This window comes from Podarcis filfolensis, assembly GCF_964270895.1.
Source record: "Podarcis filfolensis genome assembly, chromosome: 1".
In the NCBI taxonomy this organism is placed as follows: domain Eukaryota; kingdom Metazoa; phylum Chordata; class Lepidosauria; order Squamata; family Lacertidae; genus Podarcis; species Podarcis filfolensis.
In genome coordinates, this window is record NC_139604.1 from 3,615,313 (window position 1) to 3,640,943 (window position 25,631).

The window sequence follows — 25,631 nt, forward strand, 5'->3', positions numbered from 1 at the left end:
ACTACATTAAAAGCATGTGGCTTCCTCATAAGAACTCTGGGTACTGTAGTTTGATTAGGATGCTGGGAATGCTAGCTCTGTTAGGGGTAAAATACTGTTCCCAGGATTCCTCAGAGGAAGCCATGTGCTTTAGATGTGTGTTAGATGTGCCTTAAATGCATGTTGTGGATGTGGTCTTTATCTCATAGACAGCATTGTTAAGCATGCACCCTTCTGACTTCATTAAGGAGAAAGCCAATGAGGTCAGAATGATGCACACTTAACAGTGCTGTCTATGAGATACAGCCTTACACACACCTCTTTGCTACTGATTGGATTTGCCCATTTGGTGAGGTCAGAAAAACTGTTAGCTTATGGAGATCAGTGGTTGTTAACAGTTAATCCTAGTCATTTAGGTAGGGTATGCTACATTCAACTCTGCTAGTTCAATACACTGGCAAAGCCATTTACCAGGTAGGACACCAGGGAGAACTATTACTTTTAGCATCTTTGTATGGAAATACATTTGGGGGAAGGTATCTGTGGACATTAGAAAACTGAGTTTTCTTCATATCAAGAGATGCAGAAGTCAGGGAAGTCATTTGGTCTTTACCAAATTATTTTACTTCCACAAAAAAGTTCCTGTTATGACAGTTCCCTTCTGTGAATTTTGATGGCATATATTCCAAAATTCTGATTAGCGCTCTGAGACACCCTTAACAAGGAAGGCTTCACTTAGCTGGTATATCAGTTTATCTCCTACCCACACAAGAGCCCAGGGAGCCCTGACATCTGGTCACTAGAAAGAGATTCTGTATCTCCCCCTGCCCCTCAATGCCTTCCTCTTTTTAATTTTGTGTGTCAGGCACTTTCCTCCAGGACACAAGAGCAGGAGAGCCTGGAGACATGGAGCTGTGAGTAACCAGATATTTTGCTTCCTCCTGCTTTGGGGTCTGTTGATTCTCTTAAATCCAGCCACTCAAGGTGAAGAGGGCTTCTGCGTGTTGAGCTGACCAGTGCAGAAGCAGCTCTGAGATCCTGCCCCAGATGACTGTGCAGTGCAAGTGACAGGATCAGCCAGTCTTATGCTGATCATATGGAGGCCATCATGAAGCTGATTGGTGGAAGAGCCTAGATGGTGCCAAGTTAAGCTATGAACTGGCTGCTCCAAGCTGTGGGGACGGCTTCACTGGTCTTTAAAGGGATTAAACAAATTCACAATGGGTCAGGCTATCAAATGGCCACTACTCATGATGGCTCTGATCTCCCTCCTGGTTCAGAAGTAATATGCCTCTGAATGTGAATGATCCCAGGGAGAGAGCTTGTGTCCTGGGGACATCTGGTTGTCCACTGTTGTGTAAAACATGCTGCTGGACTAGATTGGGCTCTTACGTTCTTATGAGCGCTTTTCATCTTTTCAGGTCCAGAGTTTGCTCTTCTACATCCCCAGGAGCCTCTGTCCAGCACACCATCCCCTCCCACTGCTAGCAGCGTGCAGAATACCAACCCCCTGAGGGTGAGAGCTGAGACTCCCGCCCTCCCTGCAGTGATGGCAGCAGTAGTGCAGGGAGCCACCAGTCCAGGAAGCCAACCACACCTTTCCTCTGGAGGGGAGCGAACTGTGATTCCCAAGAAGGTGCTCCTTGACACACAGCCCAATGGAGTGGAAGATGAAGGCAAGGCAGTTGCTCTGTCCCATGTCATTCTTTGGAGGCAAGAAAGCCAGTGTCGTTTAGAAGAGGCAGATACTGTTTTGGTCTTATCCTGTTTTGTTTTTTGCTATGTTACTTTATTTCTTCTACAGATGATGATAGTATAAATCAGGCTAATTGAAAGCAGGCTTTACATCTTTGATACCACAGCAGTTGGTATCACATAAAATTAATAAGAGAAGCCCAGTTTCAGTGTTGAGTTTCTGTGGTTTCTCCATAACACAATATATCACTTGCAATTTTTGCAGGGGCTCGTTTTTTAGGACCTGAGGGCAACCCAGGATAATAAGCAATATCCAACCTCACTCTCTACACAGTTTTATATGAAGTGCTGAAACGGGAGAGGAAAATCTGACTTCCCCTTCCTGCTGCCATGGATATGTCTATGACCATTGCACTTTAGTCAGAGCTGCAACGTCCACAGGGCCAACAATTCCTTCCCTATTCCCTGACATTTCTCCAAACCAGGGAGTACACTACACCAGATCTGGTGTAGTTTATTCCTTTCCCATTGTTCCTCCTCGTTAGATTACTGTAATGTGCTCTGCATGGGGCCACACTTGAAGACAGTTTGGATGTTGCCACTAGTGCAAGTGTTTACTGTTTCAACTACTCAGAATCACATAGCACAGTGCTATTTTTCTAGATAAAGAGGTGCTGGAGCTAACCATGAATGCCTCCTCCCTTGTTCTCTTACATTGGCAATGGTGCCCACCTGAGAGGTGCCAGAACGGAGTTCTGGCAAGTTTGGGCTGAAAAAAAGCCCTGCATAGCACCAATACTTTCTGCATTGCCCCAATGCTAAAAAGAATGACTTTTGTTGTTGTCCTGCACTACTGAAAATTCAAAAGCATGTTGGAGAAATTCCCTAGAGAAAAGGACAGGGAAAAGGAAATTCAGGCATCTTTCTGGAAGAAATAGTCTGAAATGTAGAAAAAGTAAGTTAATGGGCATAATGGTTCTCATGGTCATTCTAGTGCATCAGCTTTGCTTTCATAATGGTGGCAAACAATGTTGAAGTTGGATTCATTTGTCACTGATTAACAAATCAGTAAGTATGAAGGCATAGATAGGTTCATTCCAGTCTACCCTGGAAGCAAATGAATTTTCATAGGTAGGTATTTAGTGTCTGTGAATTGCACAGATTTTTAATTGCTTTGAGAATAAAGTTGACCTATGTTTGTTGAGTACATCTATAGTCAGTGTTGTGTAGAGATTCAGCTTACTTCTCATTAGCAAGTTTTATTGATCAGAATCTATAACAATCATATTGCTTTAAGAAAAACACTGTCAATGGGACTAAGTAATTGTTTTGAAGGGCTGCCAGTCGCAGGCAATGGCGGTGGGGCCGTGGCCAGACTCCTGGCTTGCTTTTGGGCTTTTAATAGCATGGATCATATCCAATCCTGCTGTTAAAGGCACAGGATCTTTCCCCACTTCCCCCCCTCCCACCCTTTGGAAGTACTAGTGGAAGTTCCCACATTAATCAAATTTCTTTTAATGCCAAATCACAACATGGAGACATAGTACGGGCACCTCCCTTGATGCTTCTACTTCAACTGCCAACGCAATCACCACCACAAACGCCTGTTCCCATGTTGCAAGTTACCCCCCCCCATGTGTCCTTGAGCTAGTACTTCCTTCTTAGTTCCCAGGCTCTGTTCCCACCTTATGTCCTCGGCAGGAATGGGAAACCTGTGGCCCTCTAGATGTCATTGAACTCCCACCTACCCTCTGTCCCGGCTACCCACCAGGGCACCATAGACTCTTCAGGGATGGACGAGGGTTGGGCAGAGCTTTTGAGTGGGAGTTCAGCACTGCTCCAATCAGCCCTTAAGTCACAAATCCCTCTGGTTTGCTGAGAGCACATGAATTTCTGTTGACAGTATCTGTTAATCTGGTTCACATATTACATTTCCCCAGGAGAGTCCGCCGTCTGGAAAGCTTGAGACTTCTTTGAGTGAAGGGGTGCGTGGGGTGTGCTATTATATGAAATGTAAAGTAAAAGCAGTAATTGAAGCAACTTGGCTTTTTTCAGCAAACTTCTACATTTTGGTTGCATTTTATTCACTTACTTTAAAAGAACAAGTGATCTGTGTTGCTACAGCAGCAAGTCTTCCTCAGATACCAAAACAGAATCCTGTTATTTAAAATTACAAGGGATACGTGACATCGGATTCCATTCTCTCTCTCTCGCACATTCATGTCACATCAATGATATGAAAACCCTGCAAATGGTAATTACTTGGTAGGGAATTCCTCCAATGTTAATAAACTGTTAGGGTTTTGCGGCTGCTGTTTGCAAACAATGTTAGCAATAATTTATTTACTAATTAATGGCAGAAGTTCATAAAAATTCAAATCCAACTTTTCAAAGACCTAGGATACATTTTAATTGCTACAGAATGGTTCCTCACAGAATACATTATGTGGCTGATTATTGGCAAAACATATAAATAATAATTTGCTAGAGCTTCATCTCCTCCACTGTCAGCAGTCAAAATGAATTGAGGGCATGCCTGCACCAGCTGGTTATGTGTGTCATTTACTCCAGAATGCACTACAATTAACTTCTGCGCTTTACAAGGCATCCTGACAGTGTCCTAATTGGTACACACCACAAAATTTGAAAGTTTAGGCTTCTTTAATGTGGTCTTGCTCTTGATATTATACACCTTATACTTGTTTGTACAAATCTCCTGCTCTCATTCTGGCCACTGCTCTGCTGTTCTCCTAGAGCTGGGACTTTGCTTTCTTTTGTTCTATTCCGATATTGCACAGCCCCGGTCACTTCTCAGTTCCACAAAGATGGAGGGTGCCTATCCAAGATGGTTCTCATCTGCAAGTTACCTAACCCAAAAACAGCCCACAGTCCTAAATACCGTGGACCCGCCAGATACGAACTCAATTCGTTCAGGGGGTCCTTACGTACCCCGAAAAGTCCGCAACATGAGGCACCACTTCTGCTCACGGCGCAATAGAGCGCTTCTGCACATGCACTCGTGGCGAAACCCGCAAATATACACTTCTGGGTTTGCCGCGTTTGCAACTTGAAAGTTACGTTACCCAAAGGTAACGTAACCCGAGGGTCTGCTGTATGTGTGGCTGAAGGGCATCAAGAGAAAACCAGAAATAACCCAAAGGCAAGGGGAATCTGAAGGAGACGTTGGTACAGGCATGCCCTTGGCATGATCAAATCATGAATACAGGAAAAGAATTTGGCTGTTGAAAAACGTGGTTCAGTCCTTGATGCTTTTTCTTGGCTTCAGCAAAATTCTTGTTAGCTAGAGAATGTGGAGTTACAACATTTTTCTCTGGGTAGCATTGCCTAGAAATACTCTTTTTTGGGTGTTCACAAGAGGAGTAACAAAGCTGTTCCTCAGCACAGCTGGCTTGGGCTTCTGCTTCAGTCGCCTATCAGGGTCGGAGGCTTTGGGGTTGTAAAGAACTTCAGACAATGCCTTCACTGCGTTTGCTCCGCCACACAACCAGTGCTGTCATGAGCAGCGTGACAAAAATGGGTACCAATATGAACGGGCACAATATGGTGTTAGGGGGGTCTCTCAAAGCCCTTCCCGAGACAGGGCAGTTTTTGAAGTAGTGCTTGTGAATCGCTATGAAGAATTCATCCACTAGCTGGTTTGGCCAGAAGCAATGCATTCTCGCAGCAATCTGGTAGGTACAGTTGGTCAGCTCCCCATACCAGCTGAAAAAGAGAAAAGGACACTTGTTAGTAGGCAGCTGCAATTAGGGCCCATTTCGCACATTACAGAGAGGCAAAGCAGGAATCGCCACCAAAGTGTACACTCAGCTGTGGGCAGAGCCACACAGTATATATAAGGCACATTCAACACACAGTTATAGCATGTGGCTCCCCCCACCCAGGAATCCCGAGAACTGTTTCACCCTCAAAGAACTACAATTTTGAGCACCCTTAAAAGACTACAGTTCCCAGGATTCTTTGGTAAAGGCATGTGCTTTCAATGTATGGTGTTTGTCTGCCCAAAGTTGCAGCTACAGCTTCTTTATTAGTCTACCAGCATGATGCATAATTGCTCTGTGCCACACTACATTTAAAATGCCTTGGGTATGCTCCTAAAATTATGACAAGTTAGAAAATCAAGAAGGGTAAATCAGCAACAAAACCTGCAGAATTCAATATTCTTTCAGGTGTCATCATTCAGAGCTCCAAGCTAAATGACAACCAGAGCAGTTTGTTTTTAGTATTTCTAATTGATTTTAATGACTACATATAACTGAGCATTTTTATTTTTTATTTTTGATCGGAAAGACAAAAGCCCTGTTCAGGTTTTCAATGAATGTTTGGGGGCGGGAGCTCCATTTCTTCACTTGCCCATTTCTTCATACGTTCATAGGCATATGAAATTAATGTGTGCATAAATTCCTACTGCATGGTCTGTATGCACATAGTTTCCTATGCAGATATTATGACCCACCTGTGGATTCCAAAGCACATACTGGGGTGGCGTATTCACTTTCCATACATTTCTTAAGCACAGCAAGACAAAAACAGATGGTTCAAATGTCAAGCATTGGCAGGACTGGCAGGACTTGGACGCATGTGTGTTGGACGCTGGGGGGCTGGAAACAGACTTGGGAGAGGGACCCATCAATTTAGGAGTGCCGTGACCCCCCAGGAGGCAGGAACCAGGGTCAGAAGAATAGTCAGAGCTCTCAGGGATGGAGAGCAGAACAATGGGCTTGGAGGAGCGAAATGGAGAGGCTGATCATGTAAGTGGAGGGATGAGTGGAAGACTGAAGAGGGAAGAGCAGCAGCAGCAGCTGCCATGTGTGGTGCCCTGTTGCTGAAAAGCAGACTGGGAACAGTTGCCTCAATGCTAGAACTTGAATGCAAGTGTACTCATAGAGCCCTGCAGAGAAGCTACTGTAAGTGATTGCTTTTGACCATAATCAACTACCTGCTGTGTGCATTGCTTTGGCTGGGACGTGTATGGAACAAGTGGGTCATTTTATCTGAAAATGAATGCCAGTGGCACAACTAATATTTTTATACCCAGAAGTGGCTGCTAATTTACAATGCTCCGTGACTTCAGAGTAATCCAAAAGCAAGAGGATATGGTTAAATAGGGTTGCCATATATCTGTGTTTTCCCAATCATTTCTTCTTTGGGGACTAACATTTTGGGACCAACATTTTACAGGAAATGTCCAGTTTCTTTCTTTCTTTTTGGCACATGCACACTTGGGAGGGTGATGACGTTGAACTGCTGTGCCCCGGAAGCACTATGTGGAGCGGTCGCTTTGGCCGGAGGAGAGTGTGCAGAGGAGAGCCATTGGAAGATGAGGTGGGAGCTGGGTCCTGCCTCTGCCCCCAGCCTGCCATCATCAGTGCCGCTGCCAGGCCTGCGTGCCTCTTTCCCTGGCTCAGGCTGGCTGTAGCTGCGGCGGAGAGATGCTCTGAGCGCTGTGGCCACGGCCAGCCCCAGCCAGGGAAAGAGGCGGGCGGGCCTGGGGGGGGGGTGGCACATACTGCCACCAGGTATGTTCACATGTTGTTCAGGAGACATATCACTTGGATTAATGATGCTGGGCCAGAAGTGTTTCAATGTGACAAAACAAATAAAAACCCTGCTGTTTCAGGGATCAAATGTGTGTTTATGGCCATCCCTTAAGCGTTGGATGCAGAATGATGCAGTAAACGAGCGGCAACTCTGGGCTGATAATTATTAGTTAGTTAGTTAGTTATGTAATTGATTATTATTTAACTTTGGTGATTGATTAATTGTCTTCAAGATTTGGCAACCACAGTTAGCACATCCTAGTATTCTTGCATAAATAAACAAGAGCATTTGAGTCCTCCCTTGAACCACGATGTTCTTCATCATTTAAAAGCAAGCTCACAGTATCAAAAGAAGCAAGGGGAAAAGCGAATGTGCCAGCAGGGACTCAATTTACATAGCAATTAAAGCAAATCCAAAATAATCATGAGCAAGAAGCACTGGCAATGGGAGCACTCAGTGAAATATCACACAGTGGGAAGCATCTATCACAGCTCATGTACAATCTAGGGGAGAGGAGGGAGCCATTACACTTTCACAAAATGTACCCTGGTAAGTCAAGCACCCCCAGGAACAGAGAGAAATTCAGGTCTCATTCAGAGCAAATCTATCAAATCTGCCCTTTCTGAAACAACATGCAAATGAAACACAGCTGTCCTTCAAATTTGCACTTATCCAAATTTTGCTGTGCAGTTTACCAATCAATCACAATAACAGAGAAATATTAAGGGGAACTGCATATAAAAATGTGTTTATTAGGAGAAATATGCATGAAAACGATGAATTTAAACAAATAGTAAATTGCTGCAAAATGTTGAGAACTGAATTTAACTTTGGAAAAGTGCAAAACCAAGACGGCCAAAACTGACAGATCCTTCCACCCCTAGAGACTCCCACCTTTATCGTCTACCTGCTGTTCAGCACAAGACACAATGCCCCCCCAAAAAAAAACCCCAACCCCAGAAAAAAGAGATACACCCCCAGAGAAAGCTCTATGCCGTAAGTGGTCGGCCTAAACATAGCTCATCATATTATGTAGAATTGCAGAAAAACAAACGTGACACTTCAGTCATTCCCACTCACTATTGTTCTGGAGTTCATAACGTTCTATTTTGTTATGACAAGTGTTCTTTACATGTTAAGAAATGCATTTTTATATTTTCATTCTGTTACATGATTTGCCCTAAAAGATACCATACATTTCCCAACAACTTTGCTATTTCTATGAACACAAGTTAGAAAGAAACCAAATGGCAGACAGAAGCTTTCTGACACTCTTAAAAGTAGGAAGTGAGGAAGGTGGCTGAGTGTTTCTCCTTGGGGAAATCACTTCAGAATAACACTTGGCAGAAAATAATATTTCGTACAGAACAAGATTTTCATGCAGATAACTGCATTGTGCCACAGAGATATTAAAGAGGAAACAGAGGCAACTCCAGCCTTCCCCACAGTCTCAGAAAATGAAATATTCAATGCAAGCCGCAAATAAAATACTCTGTGGAGGGAGCTTATTATGACACAATGAAATTGCTTCAGAATCTGTCTGAAGGAATCCTAAAGATGTTTCACATTAGAGGATCCATAAAAGCTGTTATATTATACTCAGATCTTTTTAATGTGCCCCTTCTAACAAATGCTACAAATAACCAAGAGCATTTGATCCAACTTCCGTAGGCTAAGAAGCACCTGCCCAACTATTATGAGTGGCCTTCAAGGACGACAACCTTTGGCTTCCTGCCTTCCGCATTTCACACAAGTGAAGTCACAGAGTTCCTGATGGACTCTGAAGACCTAGATGTGGTAATGAGGAAAGCCAAGACCACTGGTTTGCCTAGAAAATGAAAATTAGAAAATGAAAAGAGAAGTGTTTGGGGTTTTTCTGTCTACGCTTCTTGTACAGAGTGGGGTGGCTCCTCACAAATAATATTTGTAATTTAAAATTATCTCTCTTTAGTTAACACTTTTAGTGTGGCTTTTGACTAAACAAGTATAACAATAAAATGGTAATTTTGTTCTTCCAGTTTATTGAGTAACGCAGAGTCGCTGCAGCATTTTGGGATAACTTTGTGTTATCCTTTGGCTCTTATGTTTCCAGAGGAAGTTACTGACAAGGCTGACAAAGTGGAGTTATAATAAATGGACTGTGAAAAGGCATGTTCTGAAGATAAATACTAAATGAAGAATTCATATTTATGTTGCTTTACTAATTTGTTACAGTCTTTGGAACTGTATTTTACTGCACTTTTGACTCACTTCTAGAAATAATAATCTTGGAATCACTCACCTGGCACTTTTGTTAACTATCCCTGAGGTATCACTCCAGAAGCATTCACTTCTTGCAGACAAAAAAATTGGTGCTGGATCTTATAATGGAAACAAGTGTCAACTGCTGTTGCTAAAAACCAAAGTGACAAAACATTCCAGTCTAAACTTTAAAAAATGGGTGTGGAACATCTGTGTATGAGTTCAACTAATAAATTAGTTTGGGTGAGGAGCAATTAAAAAGACATTGCTGTGTATTTCTCCTGTAACAGTTGGCCCAGTTAGCACTGCCATCTAGACAGCTTTATCTGTTTGGAGGCGCCATGAAACCATTCTCTTTGCATTTGTTTATCACTCTTTCTTTTTTTCCTTATCTAGTAAAGTCTTTTATAAACAGTAGGTGCTCAAAATAGCATTATCTTCAGAGTACTTCCTATAAAAGAAGGATGAAGAACTTGGGTCTGCACCAAGGAAGCACTGCAGCCATTTGGCCTTCATTTGAGCCAGAGCTGCATATCCTCAGAATCACTTCCCAACGCCAGAGTTTGGCTCTGCAAAGGAATTACATATCAATTGCCTACGCAACGAAAATAAGATACTAAGCTAAAACCCAAACTACAAGGCTGTTTTTATTTTCCTCGCCACTTAATGCAAGGAGAGAGAGAGAGAGAGAGAGAGAGAGAGAGAGAGAGAGAGAGAGAGAGAGAGAAGACATGGTCCCTGGGGAAGGAAGGTGTCTTGAGGGTACGTGCTTCACCACCTGAGCGCTAGATTCTCCAGGCAGATCCATTTTTGGAGCTTTTATCTTCTGCTGCACACCTATTTCAAAAAGTTGCTTCTCAGAAGCCATGTGGGTTCTGGCAGGATTATGTGGTGCCAAGGTATAAACAATGACTTCCAAAATGCTCTTTTTACCCAGAGTTGACCTTTTTCTGTTTGTCTCACTCATGATAGCAAAGAGCTCTTCACATTTGCTCTAACTGAGACATGATACTTTGTTGAAAAGAAGATTTATGAGCAGGCACATTTCAGATTGAATGTCATTTTTGGCACGCGCACACACACCTGCTTTCACCCCAAATATCTTCAGAAATCACATGCACAAGCATTTTTTTCTGTTTAAGGGAAAGAGACAGGCCCCTCCCTGTTGAATTACAGGCACTTGAAGACAGCAGGCACTGGATTCTTGGCAGAAAAAAATAGTTTGCAAGCCTTAATTAATTAATTAAATTTCTCTACTACCCTTCATTCAAAGATCGGTTGGTATACAATATAAACATACAAAAATTCACACCATAGTAACAAACAAACAAAATAACTGACACACAATTTAAAAGGCCATAGATTAGCCAAAGACCTGGGAGAAGAGGAATGGCCTAGTGCCTAAAGATATAATAAAGCAAGACTACTAATTTCGGACTTTATATCAGACTGACTGAGGCATCACAGGTCTTTTAATATCAAAGTTAATATGGAAATGTGGCACAGGAATATAAATCCTGAGTATGTTGGCTCACATACTCCTCCTCCTCTACCTCCCTCCTTGTGCCCCTTCCCCTCCCCTTTCCATGTTGGAAATAAACAGAGTTTACCAAGACATCTGAATCAGAAAAACTGTAGTTTGCACTAGCCATAGTCTGCCCTTAAACCTGGAACTGAAATCACAATTTTAAGTGGGTTTCAATTCCTAATTTGGAAGCAGTTCAGCTGTAACCAACTTATCTGATTCAATTATTAAGAGAATACTAGGGTTATCTCACACCCAAAGAAGGAAAAGGGTGCACAAGTCCAAGGCTGGAGGGGGGCAGAGTTTACAAACCCACAATGTTCAGCTCCATGACATCTGAACTGAGTCTTACTCAAACATGCCACCTTCCTCCTTTAGGAGATTAGAATGCCATCATTGCGGCTACATTTGGAAATCTTGGCTTGATTTAAAATAAAAAAATTGGGTGGCTAATGGGCAGCTCTCCAGATGTCCTTGGACTGCAACTCCCATCATCTTTGACCATTGGGCTATTCTGGCTGGGAGTTATGGGAGTTGGAGTCCAACAACACCTGGCATGCTAAAGGTAAAGGTAAAGGGACCCCTGACCATTAGGTCCAGTCGTGGCCGACTCTGGGGTTGCGGCGCTCATCTTGCTTTATTGGCCGAGGGAGCCAGAGCACAGCTTCCAGGTCATGTGGCTGTTAACGGAGAAATCCAAGGGCTCCCTTGGACAAAAAAAACAAGGACACCAGCCAGGAATACCAGAGCAAAAATGCAGCCAGTAGGCTTGGTCTTTATTGAAGACTGTCGCAACAGGACTCCCACCTGCCACCAGGTGAAACAAAATGGAAACACAGAACAAAGACGACCCCAACTTTTATTAGTTACTAATCCCCCAAACTACACCCCTAGAACTACATCACAACTACATCATGACTACATCATTGACACATCACAAAAAGGAGGGGTTGAGGGAGGAGTTGTGGAGGTAACCTGAGTATCTTGTCACCTGGCTGGTTCCTCCTCTCCCCCTCCCCATGAGTCATTTCCAGAGGACAAAAGGGAGTTGGCAGTTTCCTGCCCCCAGAGGGAAGAGCTGATCATTGTCCTTTGTTCCAGTCAGTGTTGAATCCACTCCCATATGCAAGTCCTTTGTGACCTTGATGGTCTTCTGTCTAGGACCATCAGGGTTGGCATAGCAACTGGGCAGGGCTCCTGTGGATGTGCTGGTATGCTCAAGGGATTATGACTGGCCTGTATCAAACCTTCCCCATGTTGAAGTCCTTCCTTCATGGAGTAAAATAAAAGTGGAACGGTGCAGATCCGATGTATGGTTGATTTTCTATGAATTTATAACAGAAGCATAGCATATGTCGTCTGTGTGTCGAGTTTGTACAAACTGAATGATTGAGGGGGGGGATTCCCTGAGACATGGCCAGCATGACTAAGCCGCTTCTGGCGAACCAGAGCAGCGCACGGAAACGCTGTTTACCTTCCCGCCGGAGCGGTACCTATTTATCAACTTGCACTTTAACGCGCTTTCGAACTGCTAGGTTGGCAGGAGCAGGGACCGAGCAACGGGAGCTCACCCCGCTGCAGGGATTCGAACCGCCGACCTTCTGATCAGCGAGTCCTAGGCTCTGTGGTTTAACCCACAGCGCCACCCGCGTCCCACCTGGCATGCTACTCCTGCTTTAAAGTTGTTCTGTTTTTAAAGGTCGCACTATGGAACTGGGCTTTTAGGGTTTGTTTCTTTTTTAATTTTTTAAACAACCCTTTCCCTTAAACGAGTGACAGCTGATTTCGGTTCCCATTAGATTATTAAATAGCAGCCTCAAGAAAAATTCCCTGAGTGCAATGACAGCCGAGTGATTTATATTAACATGGAGCTCCCTTTGCTTTACCAGTTTCACATGGAGCCGTCCCATACAGACACCTTAGATGGGCACATGAAAAACTTTTCCCACAGTATAAATTCTACTCTTTCCTCAAAAATGTTTTGGCTTTTTTGTTTCGTTTGTTATCATTCTTTTAACATAAGCCAATTTGGGGGGGAAATAGTCCAAGCATTCTGATCAATTTACTTTTGGACAGACGTTACAAAACAACAGCACCAAAAAGAATCACATTTGGCATGTCCAAGAAAAGCACGTTTTGTTTGCCAGCTCTCAGACCAGCGGGTGAGGCTTTAATTCTAAACAGACTTATTAGGAAGGAAGTCCTCCACATGGTTAAGATTGCGCTGCCAGCCTAAACAGCTGACTGAGAGGCAACTCCAGGGACCTCAGTCAGACTTTCACACGTTCCGGTGTGAGCTTAAAGGGTCTGTTACTTTCACCCTTTCCCAAAGAGAAATTTCCCGTGATCCTATTTCTGTTCCCTCCTTTCTAGCTTCATCTTCCAGTGTGTCTCAATATATTCTTTCATCTTCCCCAAAGAATTGTTACCTGCTAACTCTTGGGTAAAACTCCTGAAATACTCCCAACTTATCTTTCATCAAGTTGTGAATACTACCCATTTTATCTTTTATTAGGCTAATCTTTACTTTTTTGACTGTACAGCTTTGGCCAGCAATTTGCTCAAAAAATTCTCTTTTCAAGAATATCAATTCTCTTTGCACTTTTTCCATATCTTTATTTTCCACATTTCCTGCTTGAAAAGTTTATTTGCTCCATAATACTTGTACTTCAGAGTGAGAAATCCATCTTTTAAAGTATTTTCTCTGGGAGCTCTCAATTTCTGCTGCTGACTCTATGGCCAGCAGGGCACACCCCACGGGCACCCTTTCAACTAACCGTTTTTAACAGATCAATTGTTGCTGCTGCTGCTGCTCTGGAAATTGTAACACTGAAGTCCCAAAGGGAAAAAATGCATTTGTGCAAATACTTTGCAAGCAGCTTTTGGACTTTCAGAAAGGTCTGTGCCAAAAGTAAAATGTTATTAAGATAAATTTCTATTTATAAACATAGCTAAGCGGTGATATTGCTTATTTTCCCTATGTATCCAACTCAGAAAAACAAATGTTTGGCAGTAACAAATCAAAATGTGGCTTTGCTTTAGAAACAGCACTGTGGTTTCCATATTTAGCATGATGGCATTGGCATAGAATGTGCTTAGCTTCTATATTGGGGGTGGGGAATAACAATCTGGAGCAGTAAGAACCTGTAGGAGGGACAATTCTGATAAGATGAAAGTACTATTTGTGAGTGGTTCGTCTGCCCAAGGAGGTGAGGTTGACTCTAGATGGAGCTGCATTTATCCCTGAACCTAAGCACCAGATTCTAGTAGGCAGCCGTGTTGGTCTGCTGTAGTCAAAATAAATTAAAACAATTCTTTAAAAAGACTTGATTCTTTTAAGGGAGTTTTTAGGTTTTTAAGAAGAGTCTTTTTAACTAGCTTTTTAAAGAACTGTTTTAACTTAAGCACCAGGTTCATGGTTTGAGAACACTCATCCTTTGTCTCTGGAGACATTGAGGGGCAGTATTTCAATATGGGTAGGAAAATGAGAGTACCTTTAAACATTTTTTTTTTTTTTAGAAAAAAAGCACTGAGTAAAATACTTTTAGACCCTCTGGATCCTTGGACTGATTTAAATCAATAAAAGAACAAATTTTGATGTGGTAAAAGAGATGTGTTCATCACCAGTTACAATTTCAAATTCCTGCCGACCAACTCTGTCAGGAGGAGGTGATAATGCATCATCTTCTTTGTGATTTCACTGTCCTCGATTATCCTCTAGCTCTTCCATCACACTTTTGTGTACGTAGGCTTCTTTTCTGATCATGACATTTTTATAATTGCTGTTGTTTGCATATCTCGGTTTCCCATCAGGGCGGAACTTGAACTTGAGAAGCTCGTGGCCGAACTTGCCCTTGTGCCCAACATAACAACGCAAATAGAAATTGCTCACCGTGGCCGCAGATGCCCACCGACCCAACAGGAAACCAGCATGCCAGACTTTTCCTGAGCTGGGCAACAAGTGAGTAGGGGACGCAGTACAGAACTAGGACAGTGACTTTTACTATTTAAGTCAATAGAATAAAGTCAAGGCCACTGCAAGAAAGTGAGCAGCTGCACAGAAACTTGTAGTGATCCTTTGCTGGAAGATCCAGTTTGACTAAATATTCAAGTGTGATACAAGCAACAAATGCACTAACAGCAGGAAATTATGACTCTATAGCACTGCCTCCGAGTCAAAAACTTGCCTTGGGCAGCAATTCTCTACTTGCTTATCTGGAAGGAAGTCTCATTGAACTCAATAGGATTTGCTTCAGGAGAAAGGGCAGCCTAATTGTCATCAGTGACCAAACCAGGCCTGCAGAGGGGGGGGGGGACTTTCAGTAATGGAAGAGAATGGCTCACATCTCCACTTTCTACTAACTGCATCCATTTAAGTGCCAGATTTCTCAGCCTCCCCAGAACCACCGCACTTACTCTTCCATATCAATCATATTGATCCATTTCAAGCCATCTAAACAGCTGTGCTATAATAACTACTCAGATAAGCTCCCTTTAGAAACAGCAGTCAGGCCACCACAAAAACGAATAGCATAATGAATCAGCTCATTTAAAAGGCTTATGCTGCAAGTGAACATGTACCGGTACATATGAAGAAGTACATTTGCAAATGCTGTCTCGTGAATAACCGAAAGCCCGCTTGGCTTGCAAGCTCAAGACAGTGAATAATTCAACATGGATTGTGCCAGTCCTTTTTTAAAAGAAAAATGGTGCTGGTGCTGGTGCTATATTATAAAAATAATATTTTTTAATTTATGCCCTGCCCATCTGGCTGGGTTGCCCCAGCCACTCTGGGCGGCTTCCAACACATATAAAAACATAATAAAACATCAAACATTAATAGCAACAAGCTGATCCAATATAAAACATCAGAATAACTTTAAAATAAACAACTTATAACAAATAAAGCAATATTTAATAATTCATTATAATCTAATAGTAAACAGTAAAATTAAACATCAAATAAGAATTAAACGGTTTACAGGTTACACATATCAATTACAATAAAGAACTACTAATCTACAATCAATAAAAATAATAGCAAATCACAATGCATAAAATACCACAAAACATACAAAACCATATAAAAGGATCAAACTGAGAAACAAGGACACACAAAGTATAAAATTATTTTTTTCTAAATATCCCTAAACTCCTCTCTTCCCAACTGCTTCTGCTTTTCTCAACGTCCTGGTCTGGGAAGCTCCCAGGGCTGGAAGGTGGAAAAGCCAATGCCTGATGACCAGCAGAGAGTCTTTCTCCCCTCACAGTACTCACCATGAAGTTAGAGCAAGTGCCACACTTTTAACCTTTGAGGGGGAAAGGTGCTGGTACTGCACACCCTTGAGTAGCCCCAGGTTTGCAGGCGTGCAACTCCCCCCCCCCCCCCATGCTGCTGCAGCAGGCGCGCCCTCTAGGGAGCATTTCCCACAGCAGCACGGGGGAAGGGTCTATGTGGATCCCAGTTCCGCTACTGATTGATTGATTGATTGATTGAGTGAGTGACTGTGGAAATGGATAAAAGCCCCCCCTCCAAACAATGACTATCATCAGTGCAGGTAAGAAAATAATTTAATTCTAATTTTTATCATTTACAATACTGTTTTATTTATTTTATAGTACAGTACATTTATTATTGTTTTCATTTTATGGATCAATGGTCTCGTTAGATAGTAAAATTCATGTTGAATTGCTGTTTTAGGGGTTGTTTTTAAAAGTCTGGAATGGATTAATCCATTTTCCATTACTTTCTATGGGAAAGCACACCTTTGTTTAAGAACACTTTGGTTTAAGAACGGACTTCCGGAATGGATTAAGTTCGTAAACCGAGGTACCACTGTATATTTGAATTTAAATTGTAATTTGACATTGATAAAATGTGGTTTATATTGGATTTTAATAATTGGAAATTAATAAAAATATTTATAAAAAAAATAAAGCTCCCCTGATCAGGTTTGCGAGACTCTTGGCAAACATATTCTTGCCACCCACTGTAAGCTGCAGCCCATCTCTTGCACACCTCCCATGACACCCTGTTTCCTCCACACCCTCCTGCCTCTGTCCCCTCAGCAGGGAGTCACCGATCACCACCACTCATCTCTTCCTCCTCATTCTAAACACTGCCTTCCAAAGCCTGCTTGGAGTGTTCGAAGGTCTGCAACTGCTCTTCTTGAGTCTTCCCCTCTTGTCTATTGGAGCTTATCTGGATTTTGCTGGGATAGGTTACAGAGACAGGAACCTTTTGGTTTGAGTACTTCCTGCTCCTTCCTCTCAGTTTGCCTTCTCCAGACTGCAATTCCCTTTGTACAATATCATCTCCTTGGAAGGTAGAAAGTGGGTTATCGGCATGCTCATTCTGAGATCTGAAGGGGTTGGGCCAATAATGGAAAAGGACTCCTGCAAGTCCAACTCCTCCTGTCTCTGAGGGGTGGCAGGAATCATTCTGTGCTCTGCTGTACCTTTCACTGCCACCTTGGTGTTTTCTGAGGTCTGTGACTGCTCCTCTGGCCCAGAATCAGTGTCTCTGAGGTGAGAGCGTGGAAGTGATTTTGCAGCTCCAAGGACACTGCATGGCTTGTGGCTGCCCTACTTCTGTGCATCACATTCCTCTAGAGGTTAGTCTCTTGCAATGGGCACCCCATCCGTCTTGCTGTTCAGTCACAATCAACTCAGCTCTGTCAAGAAGCTCTGAACGTTGTCCTGTAGCTCAAAGTGTGACTAGACGGGTCTCAAGTTGCTGTACCTTCTCTTCCAGCAAGACATCCAGCTGGCACTTGCTACAACTGTACTGTTGCATTTCCCCCAGCAGGAAGACAAATATACCACAGGTGTTACTGGTCACTGCAGTAGCTTCTTCGCCCTCCATGTCTCTTGGTCCTATGCATACCATGAGACAGTACTCCCCCCCCCCCCGCTAAACGCCCTTGCAAACATCCCTGTTTGCAAGGCCTGTTTGTGAGCTCTTGGTCAGGAGCTTCCAGAAGCTGCAATCAAGGGCTGCCTGAGGCCCACCCTCCTGAAGGGGGATCTAGGGCTGACTCCTGTGGCCCACTGGTCCTGCTCCATTAAGCTGTTGCTGCCTGTTCACTTGCCCCTCTGGGCACACAGCAAGAATGAGGAGATGGAACAACAAGCTCCTGCTGCTTTTTGCTTTTCCTCTGGGTGGCTGTGAAGACTGTCCCCACGTGCGGCCGACCCAAAGGCTTTTTTTCTGCCCAAGGCAAAGGACAAGATGTTTATTGGTTATTTGGCTGAAAGATAATTCTTGCAGGCCATGATACAAAATGGATATGGGATTATTGATCAGTACATTGGATATTTATGATATAAATCTTTCTTCAACATAAAAAAAAAAATCCAGTTTATTTTCTGGTTGCATCCTAATTACCATTTGCAAATACTTTGCAGCTGTTTCTTTGTCACTGCTGATCTTGCTGTTCCACAAACATACGGCATCTGCTTGAATCCATGAGAGAAAAAGCACGCTGGGTTCAAATAGGTGGAATCAGTCTGTTATTGTGGAATGAATGATTAGAGGGCTTTCTTTCCCTTGGGGATGAGAGTGTCTGATGTTTGGGGGAGGAGGAGGAGAACTGAAGGGACCAAGAAATGTTCGAAGCATCCTGGGGGTGGGGAGAGAAGCAAGAGTGTATTCCAAGGCCTTGAAGCTCCTTAGGGATGTGCACTTCCACCTTAAGCGCCATAGTCATTTTGTGTTGCCATATCTCTCTGGAAGCCTCCTTGTTGCAGCTGCACAGTGGTACCTCGGTTTATGAACTAATCCATTCCTGAAGTCCGTTCTTAAATCAAATCCGTTCTTAAACCGAGGCATGCTTTCCCTAATGAGGCCTCCCACCACCAGTGACCTTCCACTGTTCGGATTCCGTTCTTAGACTGAGGTAAAGTTTGCAAACCAGGACACCACTTCTGGTTCTGCGGAGTTCGTAAACCGAATAGTTCGTAAACAGGGCTGTTTTTAAACCGAGGTACCACTGTATCTGTATGAGAAAACAGGCTACACTGCGGAGGAAAAATTTCCACCAGTTTACAAGAAATTGGATGAATATGAACTGGCACTCTCTATGCAGGATATGCAACGCAAGGAGAGGAACCTGAGGATCAGACTTGTGCCGGAAAAGGAAGGAGAGAACTTGGTGGATGATTTGACAAAAGAATTTTCTGATTTTTGGAAGCAGGAGCTGAAGAAAGAAGATTTTAAGATAGAAAGTGCATTTAGATTGGGAATAAGACAGAAGAGAAATCGACCCAGAGATTGTCTTATTACCTTAAGATCAAAGGAGGAGCGAGATAAAATATTGAACCTGCACTACCAAACAGCCCTTCGAATTGAAGACTTTTTTATTGAGATCTTTAAAGACATCCCTAAGAGTATCTTGGACGCAAGAGGACATTATAAAGACCTGGTGACACTGCTGAAGAAGAACTACATACCATTCAGGTGGGAATTTCCCCAAGGCTTGTCTTTTAAATATAAGGGAAAGAAGAGAAGAATAAAGACTGTAAGTGATAAAGACAAGTTCTTGGGAGAACACGAAGAAGACCTACAGAAAGAGACATTTCCAGGACAAGGGCATCCATCACTGGACACGAACACGGTACCACCGACAGACGAGGAACAAAAACAGGGAGCTGTAGGAGGAAGGAGTAAATAATCCCATCATGGCTCTGCAACTTCTAACCTGGAATTGTAATGGCTTAAATATTCCCAGGAAGAGAAAAAATATATTTCATGCCTTAAAGAAAGACCAATTGGACTTGATTTGCCTACAAGAGACCCACGTGACAAGAGCACACAGAAAATTATTAATAAATAAAAGACTGGGACAGGAATTTATATCTTCAGACAGAGTAAAAAAGAGAGGAGTGGTGATCTATGCAAAAGAAAAATTGCAACCGAAACAAATTTTTAAAGATGATCAAGGAAGATATTTGGCAATTGAAATTCAATCCCAAGGAGAGAAGTATTTGATAGTGGGAATCTATGCACCAAACGAAGGGAAAGCTGAATTTTTTAAGAAGTTGCATGAAATTTTGATGGACCATATGGATTACAACTTAATTTTGATGGGAGATATGAATGGAGTGGTTTCAACAAATATGGACAAGGCACAAAGACAGGTAATAACAAAAGATGGAAGACTACCAAAGACTTTTTTTTGAAATGACTGACAATATGGACTTGATTGACATTTGGAGAACAAAACACCCATTAGAAAGAGAGGGAACCTTCTTTTCTGAGGCCAAAATGACATGGACAAGGATTGACCAAATCTGGGTGACTAGCAGTATGGCTCCGAATATAAAAAAAGTAGAAATCTGCCCAAAAACTTTCTCCGACCATAATGCTGTAAAGATGGTGATGAGGCAAACAACAACTGGTTCCTTCAGATGGAGAATGAATGACACCTTATTTAGAGACGAGGAGATCTGTAAGAAGGCCCAAAAAACCTTGAAAGACTATTTTGAAATCAACTTAAGGTCTGAAGTAGAAAAAAGAATAGTATGGGACGCAAGCAAAGCCGTGATGAGAGGGTTTTTGATTCAGCAAAATACTTTAAAGAAGAGAAAGCAAAATGAGAAAAAGGAGAGAATTTTGGAAAAGATAAAAGAAGGGGAAAAACAATTAAGATCGAAGCCAAAATCCCAAGAGATTCTAAGAGAAATCAAATTTCATCAAACACAATATATGGAACTGATGAATCAAGAATTAGAGTGGAGAATTAAACAAATGAGACAAAAGACTTTTGAATCTGCTGATAAATGTGGCAAGTTACTGGCTTGGCAAATAAAGAAGAGACAAAAACTCAACACGGTAACAAATATAGAAGTGGAAGGAAAAAACATAAGCAACCCAGCGGAAATTAGGAACTGTTTTCAGAACTACTTTAGACAACTTTACACACAAGGGCCGCAAAAAGAAATGGACATACAACAGTTCCTCGAGGAAAATGGGCTGAAAAAGGTTTCGCATGAAAGTAAGATAATATTGAACCAGGAGATATCAGCACAAGAAATAGAAGATGCCATTCAAGGCATGACGCTGGGCAAATCCCCTGGACCGGATGGACTGACTTCCAAATACTACAAAGTTTTGAAGGAAGGGTTGATACAACCTTTGAAGGAAGTCTGCAATGAGATTATGGAGGGGAAAAGGGCACCCGATACGTGGAGAGAGGCTTACATTACACTTATACCAAAGACAAAGACTGAAAAGACCCAACTTAAAAACTACCGACCCATCTCGTTATTGAATGTGGATTACAAAATCTTTGCTGATATTTTGGCAAAAAGACTGAAGAGAGTTTTGATGGAGGAGATTCACGGGGACCAAGCGGGCTTTCTCCCAAAAAGGCACTTGTCGAACAATGTAAGGAATATAATTGACATTTTGGAAAAGCTGGAAGTGAACATAAACACTAAAGCTGTTTTGATATTTGTGGATGCCGAGAAAGCCTTTGACAACATTTCTTGGAGTTTTATGTTGAAGAACCTCCGGGGGATGGGGGTAGGCCAAGGGTTTGAAAATGGTATAGGTGCAATATACTCTGAACAGAAAGCCAAACTAATTGTAAATAATGTGGTTACAGAAGAGTTCAAGATTGAAAAAGGGACACGTCAGGGGTGCCCTATCTCCCCATTACTTTTTATATCGGTCCTGGAGGTTTTGCTTAATATGATTAGGAGGGACCAGTTGGTTAAAGGGATTCAGGTCGGAGCTAAACAATATAAACTGAGAGCATTTGCAGATGACTTAGTACTTACATTGCAAGAGCCAGAAGCTAGCACGAAAAGAGTTTTGGAAATAATTCAAGAGTTTGGTCAAATGGCAGGATTTAAATTGAATAAGTCTAAGACAAAGGTTTTGGAGAAAAATTTGACACAGATAGAAAAGGAAAGGTTCCAGAATGAGACAGGGTTGACTGTGGTTAAAAAAGTGAAATATTTGGGTATAAATATGACAGCTAAAAATGTGAATTTGTTTAAAGATAATTATGAAAAAACTTGGAGAGAAGTGAAAAAAGATTTGGAGATTTGGTCCAACTTGAAGCTTTCCTTGTTAGGCCGTATTGCAGCTATAAAGATGAATGTATTGCCAAGAATGTTGTTTTTGTTCCAAGCATTGCAAATAATTGATAAAATGGATTGTTTCAAGAGGTGGCAAAAAGACATATCTAAATTTGTCTGGCAGGGCAAAAAGCCCAGAATTAAATTTAAGATACTAACGGATTCAAAGGAAAGAGGGGGGTTTGCCCTGCCAGACTTTAAACTTTACTATGAAGCGGCAGCTTTCTGCTGGCTGAAAGAATGGCTACTTCTTGAAAACACAGACATTTTGGATTTGGAAGGTTTTAATAACATTTTTGGGTGGCATGCATATTTGTGGTATGACAAGGTTAAAGCACATAAAAGTTTTAAAAATCATATTGTCAGAAAAGCACTACTAAATGTCTGGGACAGATATAAAGACTTGCTGGAAAATAAAACTCCAAGGTGGCTGTCGCCAATGGAAGCTAAGGCAGTTAAAAAGTTAAATATGGAGTCCAAGTGGCCAAGATACTGGGAAATTTTGGAAAAGGAAGGGGACAAATTGAGATTGCAGAGTTTTGAGAAATTAAAAGGGAAGGTGAGAGATTGGTTCCACTACCATCAAATTAATGAAGCGTTTAAACTGGACAGTAAAATTGGCTTCCAGGTGGAAAAATCAAAATTGGAGACAGAACTGTTAGAACCCAGTACTAAGAATTTGTCCAAAATGTACAATTTGCTGCTGAAATGGAATACACAAGATGAAACGGTTAAATCGGTCATGATTAAATGGGCTCAGGACATTGGTCATAATATTTTGTTTGCCGACTGGGAAAAGTTGTGGACCACCGGGATAAAATTTACGGCATGCAATGCCTTAAGAGAAAACATTATGAAAATGATATATAGGTGGTACATAACCCCAGTCAAGCTTGCAAAGATTTACCATGTGCCTGACAATAAATGTTGGAAATGTAAAGAAACTGAAGGTACATTTTTCCATCTTTGGTGGACCTGCCCGAAGATTAAGGCATTCTGGGAAATGATCTATAATGAACTTAAAAAGGTATTTAAATATACTTTCCCCAAGAAACCAGAGGCCTTTCTCTTGGGTATTGTCGGCCAAGGGGTGTTAAAGACGGATATAACTTTCTTTATGTATGCTACAACAGCAGCTAGAATACTCATTGCGAAGTACTGGAAGACGCAAGAACTACCCACACTGGAAGAATGGCAGATGAAGGTGATAGACTATATGGGCTTGGCAGAAATGACGAGCAGAATCCGAAACCAGGGAAGAGAAGCAGCGCAAGAAGAATGGAAAAAATTCAAGGACTATTTAAAGAAATATTACAAAGTTAATGAAAGTTAGAATGATGTTGGACTGGAAAGTAAATGGTTACTATTAGTAATGGTTAAGACAAGGAAAATAAGGAAGAATAGTCTAAATTTAAATTAAAATAAGGGAAGATTTGCTGAACAATCGATAAGAATTTGGAATACAGAAAGGGGAAGCATGAGGAAGTCGGGGAAGATAGGATATGAAATTAGGATATGAAATGATACATGTTTTTTGTTTTGTTTTTGTATTTGTATGTTTATGTTTGTTGTATGGTGTTTATATGGAAAAATAAAAATATTTAAAAAAAAAAAAAAAGAGAGAGAAAACAGGCTACACAAAAAACTTCTAAGGGGCAACTTTTAAAAAAAATGAAGTGAGGAGGGAAATGCAATAGAAACATTTCTCTTCTGCTAGTACTTTTTGTCTTCCTGCTGGGGGAAATGCAAATCTGATACTGTGTGAGGCAGTTGTTTTCTTTTTAACTAGATGTTGTTATTTTCAGCTGTAAGGGGAGAGTTCTCCACTTCATACATTTCCACCAGAAATATATGTTGTTCTTCATTGCTTGCACCGTGTGCCAGGCAAGATTTACTTGCTTTCCTGCCCATCAGTACTGAGAAGAAACAAACATCAACAAGAGCCTCTGCTTAATTACAATAATGAAAATATATGTGCATATGCACTGTCTTCCTAGGCACACAGTGGATATTTTTACTCTTGCCCAACTGAAACAGCTGCACACCATGTTAGAGTAATGTGGGTTGAGAAGCATGATGCTGTCACCCAAGGCTATTCCAGCGCAGGCCACTTTGACCAATGCGCCACTCCATGTAATCTGGAATCCAATTAAAAATAGCTCAGTTGTCATCTGCTTCGTATCTAAAGAGAGTGAGGCAGATTTCAGCTTCTCATGGAGAACCAAACCACAAAGGATTAGTCACAGTGGAAAAAGAAGGAAAATTGTCATCGAAAATGTATGAATGGTGCCTGTCATCTGCCAAAATTAGCACAATCCCATCAAAAATCAGCCTAAATATTCCCCTCTGCCAAAGGATGCTATCGCATAAACTTTTGTCTTGGTGCTCTATTTCCTGATCAGAGTAGCAATTTGAAAGAGCTACAGTTTTTGCATATTCACTGTTGGATCTGCAGTAAACCAGTTGTTACCCAAAGAGCTCAGAAGTGCATCTGTCACAAGAGACCAAAAATCAACAACGATTACTTTAGATTAAGGCAAGTCTTAGCTGTAGGCAAAGGATGGGAAACCTGCAGCTGGGCTACCGCTATCCTGTTCCTTGACTGGTGCCACGTGGCTGGGGCTGATGGGAATGCAAGTCCAAAAACATTTGGAGGGCCCCAGGTTCCCCAGCCCTGCTGATCTAGGGCTGATGAGCACACTTTGGAGAGGGAAGAAGACAACCATTATGGGCTGTTATAAGAAAAAACTGCTCCTTTCCTCTTATGGGGTATCCAAGAGCCTGTCTAGAGTCCTTATGTGGGTTCCCTGGACCACAAGAGATCCTTTGTGGTGCCAAGGAATATATGAGAAATAAATCATTGCTGGGGCCTGAATAGATTCTAGCTTAGTGACTGAAATGGCATGGACAATGAATTGCTGACCTGAACTTCAGAAGGGAGCCTTAACTAAAAGATCCAGAAACTGGGTTCAGAAGCAGGAGTGGAGCTACCTGGCCTGACACCCAGAGCGGTGTGGAGGCGGGGCTAGCCGCCTGCACGCCCACCCACCGCCCAGGCAGCAAGCATGAGGGGGCGCCGCTTGCCACCCGCGCAGCGAGCTTCCCTAGCCACCTGCTGCCCACACGGCGAGCGTTGGGAGGGGCACTGATAGTGGCCCGTGCAACGAGCGTTGGAGTGCACTGCTAGCCGCCCGCGGCAACATCGTCCCTAGTGGCCCGCCGCCCGCGCAGTGAGCATCCAGGGTGCTCCCCGCGCAGTGAGTGGGTGTGTGTGGCACGGCGATGTCACCCCCCCTCACGCCTGACACCCGGTGCGCACCGCACCCCCCACACCCACCTTCCTCCGCCAGTGTTTCAGTAAGCATTAAAAACACCCTGATCCTGCCAGGTAATTCAATGTATGCTGTGGAACATAAGCATTTCACAATTAGTTCAGAAAGTTCAGATTTTTGCAAACTTTCTTCAGAACTCAAGCTGCAATCTCTTCGTAGGTTCCTATAACTGCCGTCCTCTCACTTGATGATGCATTAGGAAGGCCCAACTAGAG

General features: G+C 42.4%; 1 protein-coding gene and 2 long non-coding RNA genes across 3 annotated transcripts in view; 1 reads left to right on the forward strand and 2 right to left on the reverse strand.

Annotated features, from left to right (window-relative positions):
- The first annotated feature begins 273 nt into the window (after positions 1-273).
- Positions 274-1,877, forward strand: LOC310743404. The gene is made up of 3 exons (XR_014539001.1): positions 274-453; positions 845-893; positions 1,401-1,877. It is a non-coding gene; the product is annotated as an uncharacterized lncRNA (long non-coding RNA).
- A 2,182-nt stretch (positions 1,878-4,059) lies between these two features.
- The window catches only part of RAMP1 (receptor activity modifying protein 1), a 39,280-nt gene continuing 17,708 nt past the window's right edge, over positions 4,060-25,631 (reverse strand). The window contains exon 3 of the mRNA XM_083573388.1: positions 4,060-5,397. Within this exon, the coding sequence (XP_083429514.1) occupies positions 5,142-5,397 (256 nt within the window). The 3' untranslated portion in view covers positions 4,060-5,141. The remainder of the gene's footprint in view (positions 5,398-25,631) is intronic.
- Positions 15,898-24,934, reverse strand: LOC310743638. The gene is made up of 2 exons (XR_014539128.1): positions 23,722-24,934; positions 15,898-19,018 (listed from the first exon to the last, which is right to left on the reverse strand). It is a non-coding gene; the product is annotated as an uncharacterized lncRNA (long non-coding RNA).